The 18,140-nt window shown below is 43.0% G+C and overlaps 2 protein-coding genes across 2 annotated transcripts; both read left to right on the top strand.

The window, feature by feature from the left end:
* The first annotated feature begins 439 nt into the window (after window positions 1-439).
* Fam136a (family with sequence similarity 136 member A) lies at window positions 440-6,262 on the top strand. The gene is made up of 3 exons (XM_048352691.1): window positions 440-581; window positions 1,764-1,904; window positions 5,067-6,262. Exons 1-3 carry the CDS (start codon window positions 495-497, stop codon window positions 5,253-5,255), a joined length of 417 nt encoding a protein of 138 aa, XP_048208648.1. The 5' UTR covers window positions 440-494; the 3' UTR covers window positions 5,256-6,262.
* Window positions 6,263-7,478: 1,216 nt separating this feature from the next.
* Snrpg (small nuclear ribonucleoprotein polypeptide G) lies at window positions 7,479-17,791 on the top strand. The gene is made up of 4 exons (XM_048352690.1): window positions 7,479-7,617; window positions 12,453-12,475; window positions 13,070-13,194; window positions 17,627-17,791. The coding sequence occupies exons 1-4, from the start codon at window positions 7,586-7,588 to the stop codon at window positions 17,675-17,677; spliced, it is 231 nt and encodes a 76-aa protein (XP_048208647.1). The 5' UTR covers window positions 7,479-7,585; the 3' UTR covers window positions 17,678-17,791.
* Window positions 17,792-18,140: the final 349 nt, after the last annotated feature.

Raw genomic sequence — 18,140 nt, 5'->3', positions numbered from 1 at the left:
ACTCAAGAGGCTGAGAGATCTGAAGATCGTGGTTCAAGGACAGCCCAGACAGGAAAGTCTTTGAGACTCTTGTCTCCAGTTAACCAGTAAAAAATGGGAGGTGAAGCTGTGGTTCAAGTGGTAGAGCGCCAGCCATAAGGGAATAAAGGGATAACCCCAGGGACAGCGCCCATGCCCTGAGTTCAAGCCCCACGACAGAAAACAAATAAATAAATAAATAATTTTTTAATATAGGGAAGAAAGAAGGAAAGAAAAAGAAAAAGAAGATAGGAAAGCTAGGCAACTCGCCTGGAAACCCAAGTCCACAGCGTGGGGCCCATGTGTTCCGCGCGCCCGAGCCGGGCACCGCATGCAGTTACTCCGCTCGGGCGCCAGGGGGCGACGTGGGCCCGGGAAGAGCAAGCGCGCACCGCGCCGAGCGGGGACTCGGCGGCAGGGGGCGGGACCAGCGGCGAGTCCATGTGGGCGCCGGCGCGGCGCAGCGCGGGGTCGCTATGGCGGAGGTGCAGCAGCTCCGGGTGCAGGAGGCGGTGGACTCCATGGTGAAGAGTGTGGAGAGAGAGAACATCCGGAAGATGCAGGTAGTGTGGGCGAGGCCGGGCCGAGCCTGGAGCCCCTTCCCCGAGGTCCCCTCTCCGCCGGCACGTCGTGCCCGGCACACGGTTCCCTCCCCGCAGGCGCGCCGGGGACACCCCTGGGGTCGCCCGAGCACCCCAGGGAGGCCGCCTGGCCTCCGCACGGCCTGTGGACCGTGGGCCGGGCGGGGGAAGCTCGGGCCCTGGCCGCGCGCAAGGCCGTTTCCCACCAGCCCAGCCCTGGAGGGAGGTAACCGATGTGGGTGTCAGGCGCTGGTCCCTCCCGCCTTCCCCGCCATTGTGACCCCTGTCGCCCTCGGGTGAACTGAGGCCCAGGAAGGGCGCCGCCAAGGTGGAAGGCCGGAGTGGGGGGGCGGGGTGTCTCCCTTACACCACCCCCCTGCCCCCCCGCGGTGGCCAGATCTGGCCGGGTTCTGTTCCTCCAAACTGCTGTTTGCTTTGACCCCCTAAATGTCTGGTGGGCTGGGTCCTGCCTCCCCCAGTGGATTTTTAGTTTCTTTCCTGCGGCGCCCGAAGGGAGTCCTGATTGCCCTGTGCTGCGACTTCATATTGGGAAGTTGCGGACCTCTGAACCTTGGGCTCTGGACCCACCCACTCGGCTTTAGCTGATCCGCCCCACCCTCCCCTCCCACCCCCAGCCTTAGGAAAGCGAGCGCCTGTGAGCTAGCTAGCAGGCCAGTAATCCTAGCTACTCAGAATGCTCAGATCTGAGGATCCTGGTTCGAAGCCAGCCGGAGCAGACTGTCCATGAGACTCTTATTTCCACTTAACCTACAAGAAGCCAGAAAGTGTGGGCGTGGTTCAGGTGATAAAGCACCGGCTTTGTGCAGACATAGCTGAGCAATAAAAGAAGGCCCTGAGGTCAAGCCCTGGTTCCAGCACTTACTTTTTTTTTTAAGTGAGGGAGGAGGTGAAACTGCAGTAGCCACAAAGTAGTTTTCCCAGAGGTGGTTTTTAAGGTTCAGGTGGTAGATTCTTAGGGAGGTACAAATAAAAGCATTGCCCCCTGGACTGGGGCGTGGCCCTGGTGCTAGTGTGCAGGAGCCTAGCCTTCAATCCCCCAGTACCACTTAAAAGGTAAATCCACCGAAGCTTCCAATAACTCTTCGGTTGTCTGCCCCCGAAGCTCTCCTGCCTAAGCTGGCTCTGTCCTCCTTCCCTTCCCAGGGCCTCATGTTCCGGTGCAGCGCCACCTGCTGTGAAGATAGCCAGGCGTCCATGCAACAGGTGCACCAGTGCATAGAGCGCTGCCATGCACCTCTGGCTCAAGCACAGGCCTTGGTGACCAGTGAACTGGAAAAGTTCCAGGTGAGGAATATCCCAAGGAGCAGCCGTCTCCAAGCTTTGAAGTGTTCTTTCACAGGAAATCACAAGCATTCTGGAAGAAGTCTTGGAAGCTAAGTGTTAAGTTGAATCTCCGTAGGACCATGATGGAAAAGGGAAAATTGTTTAGGCCTTTTTTGTGGGTAAACACCAAAGCCTATGTGAATACTGTGTAATTCAAAACTCTCTAAGGTGTATACTACTTTTTAAGACAAAGGCCAGATACCAGTGGCGCATGCCTCTAAATCACCATTTGTTTTTGTTTTTGTGCCTATCCTGGGGCTTGACCTCAGAGCCTGGGCACTGTCCCTCAGCACTGGGCCATTCAAGCCACTACTGCACTTCTCGTTTTTTGGTGGATAATTGAAGATGAGAGTCTCATGGACTTTCCTGTCCTGGATGGCTTCAGAAGGTGATCCTCAGGTCTCAGCCTCCTGAGGAGCAAGGGTTACAGCCATGAGCCACAGAAACCCAGCAGGTGATTGCCATTTAAAGGAAGCTCAAGCTGAAGAAAAAAACTATCCAAAAACTCTGGGAGGGTATAGCTCAAATAGAGCAGTAGCCAAGAGCAGTAAAGCCACTGAGAACATGCAGCCCTGAATTCAAGCTATGGTACTGGAACAAATATAAGTATACAAATAAGAAAACAATAGGGGGCTGGGACTGTGGCTTAGCAGTAGAATGCTTGCCTAACATGCATGAAGCCCTGGGTTCGATTCCTCAGCACCAGCTAAACAGTAAAGGCCAGAAGTGGTACTGTGGCTCAAGTGGTAGAGTGCTTACCTTAAGCAAAAGGAAGCCAGGGACAGTGTCAGGTCCTGAGTTCAATCCCCAGGACTGGCCAAAAAAAACAGTAGCCATTCCCTCAGCTCTTTTGTAGAATATCCAAGCTGGCAGCATGCTTGATATTCTAGCTCCACCTCCAAAGTAACTGGGTTTCTAGAAGTGTGCCACTAAATCTGGCAAAAGGTACAGATTTTTAAAGCTGGACCCTACCACTATTTATAAACTTCTACCTTTACCCAGGACTGCCACTACTTGCTCCACACAGAGAGCAGTCCCTGTGGCTCAGAGTTGGCATTTATGTGAAGCATTATTGTTGACATATGATGCCTGCCTCACAGGCCCCTCTCAGCTAGTAGAGTTCCTTTTTTCCCATCTCAGGAACAAAGGGTTCCTTGCTTCATTTTACTTCCAGTCTCTGTATCTTCTGAGTCTTGGAAATAGAGTGCTTTGTGAACCAATGTTTCATTTGCACACATATTAATAAACATAATATATGTATTACATATAATATACATAGCGGGATACATTTTTACATTGTTTTAAAATAAAAATTTCAGAGTTATTGCCATTATAGCTGTGTACTAGTATCTCACGCTTCCAATTCTAGCTACTCAGGAGGCCAAGATATGAGGGTCACAATTTGATGCCAACTAATGCAGGAAAGTGTGAGATTCTTATCTTAACCACCAAAAAGCCAGAAGTGGAGTTGTGGCTCAAGTGGTAGAGTGCCAGCCCTGAGTGAAAAAGCTAAGAGACAGTTCCTAGGCCCTGAGTTCAAGCAGGGGGGGAAAACAGTACCGGTTCAAGACAAGATTACTGCCATTGTGAAGGTATTAACTTCTCCAAGTTCATGAACTTCAAAGGATTTTTGGTATTTATTTTCATTTTGATGGCTTATTTTATTTTATTTTTTGCCAGTCCTAGGGCTGGAACTCAGGGCCTGAGCACTGTCTCAGGCTTTGTTTTTGTTCAAGGCTAGCACTCTAGTGCTTGAGCCACAGCGCCACTTCTGGCTTTTTCTATATATGTGGTGCTGAGGAATCGAACCCAGGGCTTCATATATACGAGGCAAGCACTCTATCACTAGGCCACATTCGCAGCCTTTGATCGCTATTTTATAGAGGAGGGTCTTTAAAAATCTGGTTCTTTGAGCTGGCAGGAGACATGTGTCTCCAATTAACTAGGAAAGGGCCAGAAGTAGAGTTCTAGCCTTAAGTGAAAAAGCTGAGTTAGAAGGCAAAGCCCTGAATTCAAGCCCTAGCACCAAACCGGGGTGGGGGGGGTGGGGGGTGGGGGAAGAAAGCAATTGGTTCTTTGGTTGCTTTGTGACTTTCTCTTTCATCTTTGTGTTCTATTCCAGGCAGATGTTCACTCTTCCACGCTGCTGCTAGAACAGCTCACTTCTGGTTTTCTACCTCTCTCACACACCCTGCAAAACTCTCAAGCCTTTTTTATTCACTTTTCCCTAATCCTGCATCTGGGCATACCAATGCCCAGATTGTCCTTGGCCATTGTCCTATTACTAACTGTTACATCCATAGGTCTAGAGCAGACTTCACTCCTGAATTCCAGATTCGTCTGTATTCTCAAGCTCTCTACTTATTTTCCCTCCCCCTCCCCTGCCCCTGGAATGTAAGCTCCCTGAGTGCAAGCAAGAACTTTATTTTTGCTAATCGATAACATTAGTAGAATGCTTGTATAAGGTATGCTTGATATGTACTTTAGTTGAATTGAGTGGTTTTCTGTAGCAAGGACAGACATTAAAGAATCAAGATAGTGTCAAGTCTTGATCTTTTGTACATTTCTCTCATTTTCTATAAGTGTTTGGGCTAAGTCCTCCTGGCAGCATCTCTTTTTTTCTTGTAGTACTGGGGCTTGAACTCAGCCTTGTGCTTGCTCAGCTGGCACACTACCACTTGACCCACCTCTTCAGCCAAATTTTTTGCTGGTTGTTTTTGGAGATGTAATCTCTTGGGCTTTAGTGTCTGGCTGGCTTTAAACTACAGTCCTCCGATTTTGCTTATTTTATTTTTGCCCATCCTGGAGCTTGAACTCTGAGCTTGTTTTGCTCAAGACTAGTGCTGTACCACTTGAGCCACAGCTCCACTTCTGGGTTTTGTGGTAATATATTGGAGATAAGAGTCTCACTGACTTTCCTGCCCCAGATGGCTTCAAACCACAGTCCTCAGATGTCACCCCCTTGAATAGCTTTGATTACAGGAGTGAGTCACCATAACCAGGTAGCACCTTGTTGATCTCTCAGTGGTAAGATAATACATGTTAATGCCGACCACATGGTTAATACTCAGTAAATCATGCCCAGCGTCTCAGCCTTCTCTTCCCTCTTGTTTTTTGCTGTAGGACCGCCTGGCTCGATGCACCATGCATTGTAATGACAAAGCCAAAGATTCAATAGATGCAGGGAATAAGGAGCTTCAAGTGAAACGGCAGCTGGACAGTTGTGTGACCAAGTGTGTGGATGACCACATGCACCTCATCCCAACTATGACCAAGAAGATGAAGGAGTCTCTCTCATCCATTGGAAAATAAAAGTCTTTGCTAGTGACCATGGGGCTCAGGGCAGGAATCTATTTAATAAGAAATGGGAATTTTAGTCTCTTAAGCAAAGTTTATGTGAAGAAACTAAGGATGGCAACAAGTTTAAGGCATATTTCACTTGCCTCTGGACATGATTCTTTTATGTTTTAATTATAGAAAGTGAAATGGAAAACACTGGTGCTAAATTTGGGTCACAATAGCATAAGAGAGTGTTCTAGAGCCTAAATTTCATGTGGCAAGTGCTTTTCTTGGCAGTAGAGATCTCTCATGTACCAAGCCAGAGATCCTCCAACTACCATATTCTTACTACACAGGTTGCAACAGGTTGGCACATCCTTGTAACCCGCCTCTAATCTGGTGAAGTTTGAGGAGAGGTGTGTCTATTGCCAATTCCTGTTTACTATAAGTGTCATGACACAAATTTCTAGGAGTTATAAAGCAAATTCCGGTAGATAATGAATTTAGAAGGGAAAGAAAATGCTTCTGGATCTTTAGTTTTGCTTGGTTTTGCATGAGTTAGACTTAGGATATGGACTTGGAAGAAACAGTAGTTTGGATGAGAACTTGAATGGTTCCTTTTGCCATCAAGATGTAAATTTGAATTTCTGACATTTTTTGCATTTTTCAGCCTGGAGATCATTGCTGAATCATAAAGGTCAGTGTCACACTTGAGGTTGGAAAGCAAGAGCTTCCTCCACTAGCTAATAAGCCCTGAGGCTTTTTGTAGCAGAATGATAGGATGGTCTTGGTAGTGATACTTCCCATTGCAGGGAAAAGGGATACATAAATACAGTATTCAGTAATAAACACTAAAATAGGAACCATTGTCTGGTTAAGAGAATTGTAAAATACTAGAAACCAAAATCCTTGGATTTTGTAGAAGAGAATGGAATAAAAGCCTAAACCCAGCATTATTTACCTAGCCCCTGAATTCATAGATCCTAATTAAGATCATCCCCTGGGCACAGGAAGGTCAAAAATTAAGCAACATCAGCTGAGAAGAGCTTTAACTCCCTTAGAGCAAAGAACATAGACACGAACTCATTACCAAATACCAGTGTGCCAGGAGTCTTTACTACATGTGGTATTGCCCTAGTATAGCATGGCACCTTTTGTGTAGGGACCATGTCTTTTTTTTTTTTTTTAACCAACTTACTACTTGAAATTATAGCCTGTTTGCTGTGTCAGGGCTGTGATATATATTTTCCTAGTGGTATGATTTTTAAACAACCTTATATTGTTTTCCCACTATCTGGATGATGAATATTTAACGTTCTCAATATGCTTCTTGTTATATGTGAAATAAATTTCTTATGATATCCAAAGGAATGGAAATACGTGTATAGTTAAGATGGAGGACTGATCTTGTGTAAATGTAAATACTGAGGGAAAGCTAGGACTTTATGAGTTGAAGTTCACTAAAAGAGACATCTCCCCTAAATTCTCTATAAGGCTAAAAAGTGAAATCTAATATCCATGTTCATTTCAGCTAAACAATAATAGCAAGTGGTAGAAAACACAGCTTCAACCTGTTAAGAGAACTCTTAAGAGCAAGGATTTTGAATATCAAAGAAGTACAAAGTAAATTATGTATTTAAAACTTTACTGCCCTTTGTATTTAAATACAGCCAATCCTGCCCAATAGGGTTGAACTTAAATTTTGAAGTATGAGTTCCTATTTGAAATAACCAAATCCAGGGCTAAGAGCAGCTCAAATGGCAAATCTCTGAGTTCACACAATACCACGAAAAGGAAAAAAGTTCAAACCCTTCTAGTCTTGTTTAACTGTAATCTGAGAACTTTACTATTTAAGGGTAACGTCTGATGTGAAAGTTTAATACTTCCTACTAAAGAATATTTGTGTGAGGGCAAGAGTCCCAAGAAGGATGGACAGTCGGGAAAAGTCCTGGAGACAGGCCCAGCCCCTTCACTCTCTTCCTGTACACACTGGCCATTAACGGTCAGCCTAAGCTTGGCCCCAAGAAAATACACGCCGAAGAAATGTTAGGGTCCCGCTCATTAGGGGTTCGTTTTCATTCGGTATGTACATAAGGATCACGTGGCTCAGAACCTAAACAAGCTTGCAAACTCCAGCTCGCGTAAAAGAAATGGACCCGCCGTCCCGCCTCTCAGTCCTGACCAATCACTGAGGATGTAACCGGAAGCCGGTGGTTGACGGACAGGTACAGCCTTACCGTAAGTATCGCGAGACTGCTCACGAAGGGCAGTGACGTCAGACCAGCAGTCGTTTCTGCCGCGGGCGCGTGAAGGAGGCATCAATTTCGGTTCCAAAGCATCTCTGAGCCTGCAGAGTAGGAATCATGAGCAAAGCTCACCCTCCCGAGCTAAAAAAGTAAGTACGAGAAAGGGCGACGTGACAGGGGTGACTCCTTCGCGCTCTCGAGACCCTGAATCTTGAGCCGTTCCCATCAGTCAGTGCGACTGGCGGGCCCGCGCCAATGGCTTCGGCCCATTCACCTCCGTTCGTGTTCGAGTCCCAGGCCTTGCGATCTAGGCCCGGGCCTGCGCGTCCGAGCTGAAGCCGTAGCATAAGTTAAAGTTGGCACTGCTACCAAAGGCAGCCCCGTTAAACATCTTAAATAGCATCATACTCTGACAAATAGCTAAGTGGCCCGGATGGAAGTGTTTGATTCCTTATGGAATCAAAGAGCCACGTGAAGGCCGGGTGGTAGGGCTCACTCACCCCTGTAATCTCAGGAGGCTGAGATCTGAGGATCACAGTTCAAAGCCAAGGCAGGAAAAGCCTGAGACTGGAATCTCCAATTAACCACCTGAAAACTGGCACACATGCCACGTTAGTATTTAGTATTTCTTTGAGCTTTTTTTTTTTTTTGCGAAAGGCTATTCCTTTCCCTTTAAGCTTAAATTTATCTTTAACCGATAACATAAAAATCTTATTAATGGAGTGACTTGTGATGTTTCAATAGAATTATACACTTTTAGTTCTGTTTTGTTTTCTTCCCGAGCAGATCAAACCTAAGGCCTTGTAAGTATGAGGTGAGCCCTCCACCTCTAAACTACACTTAGGCCTTAAAATGTATACATTCTATTCTTTTGGAGAGTTTGCAGTGAGGCTAGAACTGTTGGAGAACATTCATTTCAAGATTTAAAGAAAGCCATATTGAGGGCGGGAGAACAAGTTGTTATGCACTCCTAAAAAAGAAATCAAACAATAATTCGTATTTACTAATTTTGTTTTGAAATGCACTTTTTTGTTTTAGTTGGGGGCGGCAGGGAAACGGCAGTTGTTGGACTTTTTTGTGCTGGTCCTAGGGCTTGAACTCAGAGCCTGGGAGCTGTCCCCTTTTTTGCTCAAGGCTAGCTCTCTACCACTTTAGCCACAGTGCCACTGAGTAGTTTATTGGAGATAATTATGGACCTTCTATGCCCCAGCTTCCAACCACAGTTCTCAGATCTCAGTTTCCTGAGTAGCTAGGATTGCAGCTGTGAGCCACCACCTTCCAGCTCTACTTGGAGTTTTCATTTTTCCTGTTTGTTTTCATGTTGTGATGCTGAGGATTTGAACCCAGGGCCTGTAGAACTAAGCACTCTACCACTTGAGTAATGCTCCCAACTTAAGTACACATTTTTATCAAAGCAAGTTTGTGTGAAAACCTGTGTCTTTTTTTGTTGGACCTGCTAACCATTAAACCATAAGCCCAACATTAAGAAAAATAGAACAGGGAATGGGAATATGGCCTAGTGGCAAAAGTGCTTGTCTCCTATACATGAAGCCCAGGGTTCGATTCCCCAGCACCACATATATAGAAAACGGCCAGAAGTGGCACTGTGGCTCAAGTGGCAAAGTGCTAGCCTTGAGCAAAAAGAAGCCAGAGGTAGTGCTCAGGCCCTGAGTCCAAGGCCCAGGACTGGCAAAAAAAAAAAAAAAGAAAAAGAAAAATAGAACAGGCTGGGGATATGGCCTAGTGGCAAGAGTGCTTGACTCGTATACATGAAGCCCTGGGTTCAATTCCCCAGCACCACATATACAGAAAATGGCCAGAAGTGGCACTGTGGCTCAAGTGGTAGAGTGCTAGCCTTGAGCAAAGAGAAGTCAGGGACAGTGCTCACGCCCTGAGTTCAAGGCCCAGGATTGGCAAAAAAGAAAAATAGAACATACTGTGAAGATGTTTACCTAAAAATTGTTTTTGTTAGCAAGCTGGTGAATGAAGTCTTACCATCGGGGTTCATCAGGGACTGTTTGTAAAATGGCATTTTTTTCTTTTTTTTTGTGCTGGTTCTGGACTTGAACTCAAGCCCTGGCTGTTGCCCCTGAGCTTCCTTTGCTCAAGACTAGTGTGCTGAGCCACAGCTCCACTTCTGGCTTTTTTGGTGATTAATCAGAGATAAGTCTTAGGGACTTAACCACCTGGGCAGGCTTGGAACCAAGATCCTCAAATTTCAGCCTCCTGAGTAGTTAGGATTACAAGTGTGACCTATTGGCATCTTTCCTGATTCTTTATGGTTACTACTGTAAATTTCAAAGAATAAAAGTAGTGAGGCGTTTTTGTTTTGTGGAGGTAGGGATTGAACCTATGATCTTAGGTGAACTTAGCAAACATTCTGCCACTGAATATATCCCCAACCCCCTAAAACTAGGTTTTTTGTTTTGTTTTTTGCCAGTCCTGGGGCTTAACTCAGGGCCTGGAAACTGTCTCTGAGCTTCTTTTGCACAAGGCTAGCACTCTACCACATGAGTCACAGTGCTAGTTCCAGCCTTTTCTGGTTATGGGGTATGGAGGAATTGAACCCAGGGTTTCATGTGTGCAAGGCAAGCACTCTACCACTAAGCCACATTCCTAGCCCCTGAAACTAGTTTTGACACCTTTCTCTAGAGTTCATTAATCGTGAGATCTTGTCACACCTCTCTCTAAAATAACTATATTTTTATGCTTATATACTTATAATTACTAAGTAGTTGTACAAGGGAGTTTCAATTGAACATACCAGTTTGTAGTAAAATGCATCTTGATCAACCTATGTACTCTTAACTTCGTAAAGCAGTGGTTCTTAAATAAAAGGGAAGAAAATCTAGTGCTACCAGCATCTACTTTTGGGTCAGAGATGTTAAACGTCCCAGAATATACTGGACACCACTTAACAAACAAGTTCTAGTCCCAAATATCAGTGTACCAAAATTGAAGTGCCCTAGTCTAACTGAATTCTCTCTTTTGCCTACCAAAATTTGCTGGGATAGTAAATCTTGCCAGTAACTGATCTGCTATATATAATAATTTACCACTCTACAAAATGCAAAGGATTTTTTCTTCCTTTTTTGAGAAGGCTAGGTAGGAGGTGGGTTTTTAGGTTTGTGAGACAGAATCTTATGATGTATTGTAGTCAGGCCTCCAAGTCTTGCTGCCTCCTGAGTGCTAGGATTAGACATACCACCATACCAGTAAGATTCCAGATTCTTTTTTCCTTGCTCAAAATGGCACTGTACTTGAGCCACACTTTGACCTCCAGCTTTTTGAAAGTCAATTGTAAATGAGCCTCACAGACTTTTCTGCCAGATTGGCATTGAACCACAATCCTCAGGCCTCTGGCCTTGAGCTTCTTCCCCCTACCCACTCCCCCTCTAGGATAACATCACTTAAGCCTTTGCTCCACTTCCAGCTTTTTGGTGATTTATTGGAGATAAGAGTTCAACCAGGCTGGTACTGTCCTACCCAAGTTGGCTTTGAACGGCAATCCTCAGAACCCAGACTCTTTTTTTTTGCCAGTCCTGGGGCTTGGACTCAGGGCCTGAAGCACTGTCCCTGGCTTCTTCTTGCTCAAGGCTAGCACTCTGCCACTTGAGCCACAGCGCCCCTTCTGGCCATTTTCTGTATATGTGGTACTGGGGAATTGAACCCAGGGCCTCATGTATAGGAGGCAAGCACTCTTGCCACTAGGCCATATCCCCAGCCCAGAACCCAGACTCTTGAGTAGCTAATCAGACTGACCCATTTGTGTTCAAACTTTCTCACTTCCTTTGTGACTTTGGACAATTTATTTAACATTTCTGGGCCTCAGTACCCCACCTGACATAAGAATTAAATTATCTCCTGTTGTCATTGTTGCTTTTATATAGTATTTCCTATCAAAATACATGGTTTTACTATGTTGAAAATGAACTGTACAACTACTGGGGGAGGGGGGTCAGGAGGGAAAAATAATTGAAGAAAATGAGGGAAGAGATAACACTGTTCAAAAAGAAATGTACTTATTACTTGGCTTATGTAGTAACTAACCCCTCTGTAATTTACCTTTACAATAAAAATTAATTTATAAACAAAATGTTTAACAATAATATATATTGTTTTATTCTTCATACTATATTTGGGTTTTTCGATTGTTTCTGTTTGTCATGGGCCCTGTTCCTTAGCATTTCTGCTCAAAACTAGTGCTCTCCCACTTTGAGCCATAGTACCAATTGGAGATAGTCTTACGGACTTTCCTGCCCAGGCTAGCTTCAAGCTGCCATCCTCAGATCTCAGCTTCCTAAGAAGCTAGGATTACAGATGTGAACCACCAGCACCCAGCGTATGTTATTTATTCCTATTTACAAATTTTGCCAGATGCCAGTGGCTCATGCCTATAATCCTGGCTACTCACATCTCAGGATCACAGTTCAAAGTTGTCCCGGCCAGGAAAGTTCATGATCCTCTTATCTCCAAAAAATTACCACCCACTCCCAAATAAAAAAAAACAGTAGAGCTGTGGCTCAAGTAGTAGAGTGCTAATCTTAAGCAAAAGAAGCTCAAAGACATTGCCCAGGCCCTGACTGAGTTCAAGCCCCAAGACCAGCAATCATTCGATCATAAATTTTAGCAATTTTTTAAAAATTTTATTGTCGGGGGCTGGGGATATAGCCTAGTGGCAAGAGTGCCTGCCTCGGATACACGAGGCCCTAGGTTCGATTCCCCAGCACCACATATACAGAAAACGGCCAGAAGCGGCGCTGTGGCTCAAGTGGCAGAGTGCTAGCCTTGAGTGGGAAGAAGCCAGGGACAGTGCTCAGGCCCTGAGTCCAAGGCCCAGGACTGGCCAAAAATTTATTGTCTGAGGGCTTACAGTTACGTATGTAAGGTAGTGAGTCTATTTATTGTCAAACTTGTTACCCCTCCATAAGTCAATTGTATATATATGTAATTTTATACATTTGGCTTTTTTTCTTTTTTTCAGATTTATGGATAAGAAGCTATCTTGTAAGTTCAATGTTTTGATTTTGCTTTTAATTATTCAATTGCATGTGTCATGGAAATATATATTTGGAGCCACTTTATAAAAATTTAAAGTACACAGAAACTAATTCACGTCCATTAGTTAGGCAGGTTTGTCAGAATCTAACCAGTTTTAATTACTTGATTTCCAACTGCATTTAAGGTTTTGGATTATTTCATAGAAGCTATTTCTCCCCTTGATTAGATTAACAGGATTTTCATATGTTGTAATGTTTTAAAATTTTTCAACCATTTTCCCTTCAAATAAGCTACATAGGATATATACAAGAATCACTTTCTTTTGTTGGAAATGTGTTACCTATTTGGTAACTGAAGTAAAAAGAAATGAAAAGCGTGGGTTTTAAAGAGGTAAACAACTTAATTTCCCTTGTATAAAAATAGTGCTTTATAGGGTTCCTATAAATAAAATGTAGAAATAAATATAAAATATTTAGCCCAGTATGTGTCATATAGTAAGGATAGTGGGTCACACTTCCAAAATACCTGCTTTAGTCTATCTGATTCATAATGAATGGTTGCTAGTAGACAGTTTATTAAAACTCTTTTTACCTTTTGTAGTAAAATTAAATGGTGGCAGACATGTCCAAGGAATATTGCGTGGATTTGATCCATTTATGAATCTGGTGATAGATGAATGTGTGGAGATGGCTACTAGTGGGCAACAGAACAACATTGGAATGGTGGTAAGTAAAGATTAGACTTCTCCAAGATGATTCATTTTTCTTTTGGCCTATGTATTGACTATATCAAATTCCTGGATTAAATTGAAGTTAGTTCTACATATAAAAGGCTAATAATGAGGGGCTGGGAATATGGCCTAGTGGCAAGAGTGCTTGCCTCGTATACATGAAGCCCTGGGTTCAATTCTTCAGCACCTCATATATAGAAAAAGCCAGAAGTGGCGCTGTGGCTCAAGTGGTAGAGTGCTAGCTTTGAGCAAAAAGAAGCCAGAGACAGTGCTCAGGCCCTGAGTTCAAGCCCCAGGACTGCCCTCCCTTCCCCCCCCAAAAAAAAAAAGCTAATAATGAGCAGGATTCAACTTTACACTTTAATATACGGCCAGCATTCAGCTGTGGTAATATACCCAATTATCTCTAAGATCTCAACTATATAGAACCTTCTAAGGTCTGAAGTCCTGAAATAGCTGTTGGGAATCATTTTTGAGATTTACCCTGTAAGAGAAGCCCATAACTAAGTCCTTCATACAGTAATAGTTCTCAGACTGGAAGATGATTATGTAACTCCCTATCCTGCCTCCACTTTTCTAAGTAGCTGGAGGGGCATGTGCCACACCTCTTGGCTACCTGTATTATAAATACTATTCTTTCCAAGCTAGGTGCCAGTGGCTCATGCCTATAATCCTAGCAGGAGGCTGAGATCTGAGGATCAAAGCCAGATTGGGCAAGAAAGTTTGTGAGACTCTTGCCTCCAATTAACCACCAGAAAACTGGAAGTGGCGCTGTGGCTCAAGTAGTAAAACGCTAGCCTTGAGTTGAAGAGCTAAGAGACAGTGCCCAGGCCCAAAGTGCAAGCCCCATGACCGACCAAAAAGAAACAATTATTCTTTCCAAAGCTTGTGTTATTTTTTATATCAAGTGTATTTTCATTACTGAATTATGGCAAGCAAATTGATCATAACTGAAGAAAAAAGTTTATAGTTATTAGCCCAAAAAAAGCCTGTAAATTCACTTTCTGCCTTTGAGTTAAACTGTTATGATAGAATTATTAGCAGATAGGGGTTTTTTGCTGCTTTTTGTTTTTTGTGTGTTTGTTTCTGCCAGTCTTGGGGCTTGAATTCAGGGCCTGGGCACTGTCCTTGAACTTCTCTTGCTCACACTTGAGCCACAGCACCACTTCCGCTTTTTCTGTTTATATGTGGTACTAAGGAATTAAACCTAGGGCTACATGAATGCTAGGCAAGCACTTTATCAGCCGTAGCAGATAGGCTCTTACACAAACAAGTTTCTGAATACCAAAAGATTTCCCTTGTAATCCTTTCTTTTTTTTTATTAGGAAATACTTGGCTGAACATAGTGGTTTATGCATATAGTTACCCCTATATTATAGCCCATTGGAAGCTGAGGCAGAAGGATTGTGAATTCCAATCCCACCTAGATTACATAGGGAGTTCAGAGCTAGTCTGAGGCTAAATAGGAAGAACCTGTATATAACCAAAAGAACAGCAACCAAAAAAAAATTAGGAAATCTTGCTCGTGATACAGGTTAGATGAGGGGGTGAGGGATGCTTGGACTGCAGCACTTGCTCAGCTTTTTTGGCTCATAGCTGATACTCTACAACTTCTACTGTTTGTGAGATATAGTCTGACTAGTTTCATCTGAACTCAAACTCAAGATCCTCCACAGGCATAATCCATACTGAGAAAAATTAGTATGTTTAGGGGCTGGGAATATGGCCTAGTGGCAAGAGTGCTTGCCTCATATACATGAAGCCCTGGGTTCAATTCCTCAGCACCACATATATAGAAAAGGCCAGAAGAGGCGCTGTGGCTCAAGTGGCAGAGTGCTAGCCTTGAGCAAAAAGAAGCCAGGGACAGGACAGTGCTCAGGACCTGAGTCCAAGCGCCAGGGTTAGCAAAAATTAAATTAAATTTAAAAATATTAGTATCTTTATGTTCATGGTTCAAAAGGTCTTGTTAGAATTATGCTTCTGTAGTTAAGTTTTAGATTATGGATATGTTTATGTTTATTTACTCTATATTTTGGGTGCTGGTCCTGGGCTTGAATTTAGGGCCTAAGTACTGTCCCTGAGCTGTTTTGCTCAAGCCTGGCACTCTACCACTTGAGCCATGGCTCTACTTCTGGCTTTTTGGTAGTTAATTGCAGATAGTCTGACCAACTCTCCTGCCTGGGCTGACTTTGATCACCTCAGATCTCAGCCTCCCTAGGATTACAGGCATGAACCGCTGGCACCCTGCTAGATTCTCGGCCTTTTTTTTTTTTTTTTTTTTAATGCCAGTTCTGGGGCTTGATCTCAGGGCGTGGACACTGTCCCTGAGCTTCTTTGCTCAAGTCTAGCACTCTACCACTTGAGCCACAGCGCCTCTTCAGGCTTTCTTGGTGCATATAGTACTAAGGAATCAAATCTAGGGCTTCATGCCTGCAAGGCAAGCACTCTACCACTAGGCCACATTCCCAGCCTTGCCTTTTATAGGCAGATTGTCTGCCCCTCCCCCACAGGATCCTTTGTTCAATGGACAATTCTCCCCTTTCAAGAGGCTAAAAACTGACCTACAAGGAAAGCAGCAATTTTGAATTTTGGACTTAATTCTGGTCTGATTTGAAGAGTTGATTCTCAAATAGAATGACAAAATAGGAAGAACAATACAAAGTTGTTCATCAACCAGTCTTGTTTCTTAAATGATGTTACAAGGTAAACAAGTATGAAATGCCATTTTAGAAAAGGTAGCAGGGTTTTTTGGTGTTTAATGATTTTTTTTAAGGCCCTCATATGAGAAATTCTTAGTTGTCTCAAGATAAATTCTATCACCCTCTAGTTCTAGGGATGGTATCAGACAAACTTAAGAGGGAATTAAGAAAAAGGAAATCTTATTTTTCATCCTTTGACTAATAAGATGCAGTGTATCTTCCTTCCTTTTCTTATAGACGCAGAAAAATACAAAAAACAAAACACACCAGGCCAGTGGTATACCTCAGTGTTCACATTTTCTTTTTTTTAACCAAAAATCAAAATTTTAAACAAATAAGTATATTGTTTATCATGTCACTTTTTTTTATTCCTAACTTCTAGGAACAATAAAAGCAGACAGGCTCCCTCAGGCCACACTTCCATTTTCAAGGCGTTTTTTTCCTTTGCACTGCCCTTTGTTTTTTTGACATTGTTTTCCTTTCTCTTTCTCTCTTTCTCTTAATTAATGAAACCAGGATTCAAGCTTAATACCTGACCTTTTTTGTTCATTGGCTAGTACTCTACCAACTGAGCCAGGCTTCCAACCTCTTGTTACCATTCACCAATTCATTGTTTTATTGCCTGCCAGGCTTTGAGAAAGTTTTCAAACCCTTGTGCTACCATATAGACTGTCAGCTAATATAATCACTTGGAAACCCATTTGTTTCCAGTACAAGTATTGAGCCTGCTATGTTTAGGCAAAATCCCTTTACTTATCAAATTTATATTTGAGTGGAGGAGACAATGAATCATAGTATATGTATAATGCTGTCTGAATTAGGGGAGAAAATAATAATGTTATTTTTACTATAACTGTATAAGCATAGCTCTGCTCTGAATGTTTCTTGTCCTCTCGCCATTTTACTATTCTGTTCTACTTGAGTAATCTGTGATTTGCAATCCAACAAGAACGTACTATTTCCTTACAAGGGGACCTTGGGCATCCTCTTCCACTTCTCCTACCACTCTGAAAATTCACTTCCCACCAGTTTCTCATGTTTAATTTCTTTTCCTGTCAAGAAGCACTCTCAAATTCCAGCCCATATTGATAACAGAATAGTGTTACCTTGACCCCAAATGGAGAATTTTAAATGGGAGTTTTCTGCTGTCCTCCATTTTAAGATAGGCATTTGAGGCCTTCTAGAATTAGATGCCAGATAAATATGTTTCCTGCTTCCCTTTCTGTCCCTTGTTCTGCATGGGTTCCCTTATCCCATTGCACTGTCTTTACCTCAGCTCTGTCTAGAATTTCCCAGCTTTTTCACATAATTCTACCCAATTTCTTGGTCCCAACTAACTGTCATTTTCATACACAATGTTTTCAGAACTTCCAATCTGGTTTATTCCCTAACTGTCCTAAGCTAACATTGTTACCAATATTTGTACTGTTAAAAGAAGTGGGTGTTTATTCACATCCTACAGTTGAGAGGAGGTAAAAAGAGTCAGACTGGATGACTTCACAACTTTAAAAAGTTAATTATTAGCCTACAATCTCAATGTGTATTTCCTAATAGGCTTGATTGTTTCATGTCACCACAAAAAGACTTTAACTATGGCTTGAGAACATGCCTAAAAAAACTGACATGTAATATCGAAAAACTATTAATGATTTGGTGGAATCTCTTATTTAATAATTGGTTATGTGTTAAGTGAATTGTTCTTTTCTAGTTTGATTTTCTCTTTCCTAGGTTATACGAGGAAATAGTATCATCATGTTAGAAGCCTTGGAACGAGTTTAATAAATGACAGCTAATCAGAAATCTGCATCCCCTCTCCAAAAGACTACTTAACTGTATACAATTTGGTCATGTACATTTTTATAGTTAACTTTTTTTTAATAAACATTTGCAATAATCAAAGATGTTTCCTCAAATACTGTGAAAAGAAACAGAAAATTTTTTTCCAAACTTTATCTCACATGGGTGTTCTCTCATCTTTCAACACTGAATAGAGCTGGGTACCAGGGGCTTATGTCTTTAATCCTAGCTACTCAAGAAACAGAGATCTGAGGGTCATAGCTTAAAGCCAGCCTGGACAGGAACGTGTTTGAGACTCTTAAGCCCCAGTTAACCTCCAGAAGTGACACTGTAGCTCAAAGTGGCAGAGAGCTAACATTAAGCAAAAAATCTCAGAGCACTCAGGCCCTGAATTCAAGCCCCCCCACAACTGACAATAACAAAAAAAAAACCTGAATAGATGACA

This window comes from Perognathus longimembris, chromosome 8 (genome assembly GCF_023159225.1).
Source record: "Perognathus longimembris pacificus isolate PPM17 chromosome 8, ASM2315922v1, whole genome shotgun sequence".
Classification (NCBI taxonomy): Eukaryota; Metazoa; Chordata; class Mammalia; order Rodentia; family Heteromyidae; genus Perognathus; species Perognathus longimembris.
This window is presented reverse-complemented; position numbering and strand designations above follow the sequence as displayed.

Excerpts from the sequence above, each read along its gene's own strand:
- Fam136a (XM_048352691.1), top strand. The coding sequence starts at position 495 with ATGGCGGAGGTGCAGCAGCTCCGGGTGCAGGAGGCGGTGGACTCCATG. Across the intron at positions 582-1,763 it reads AGAACATCCGGAAGATGCAG|GGCCTCATGTTCCGGTGCAG; the intron begins GTAGTGTGGGCG and ends TTCCCTTCCCAG. Across the intron at positions 1,905-5,066 it reads GTGAACTGGAAAAGTTCCAG|GACCGCCTGGCTCGATGCAC; the intron begins GTGAGGAATATC and ends TTTTTGCTGTAG.
- Snrpg (XM_048352690.1), top strand. The coding sequence starts at position 7,586 with ATGAGCAAAGCTCACCCTCCCGAGCTAAAAAA. Across the intron at positions 7,618-12,452 it reads CACCCTCCCGAGCTAAAAAA|ATTTATGGATAAGAAGCTAT; the intron begins GTAAGTACGAGA and ends TCTTTTTTTCAG. Across the intron at positions 13,195-17,626 it reads AGAACAACATTGGAATGGTG|GTTATACGAGGAAATAGTAT; the intron begins GTAAGTAAAGAT and ends TCTCTTTCCTAG.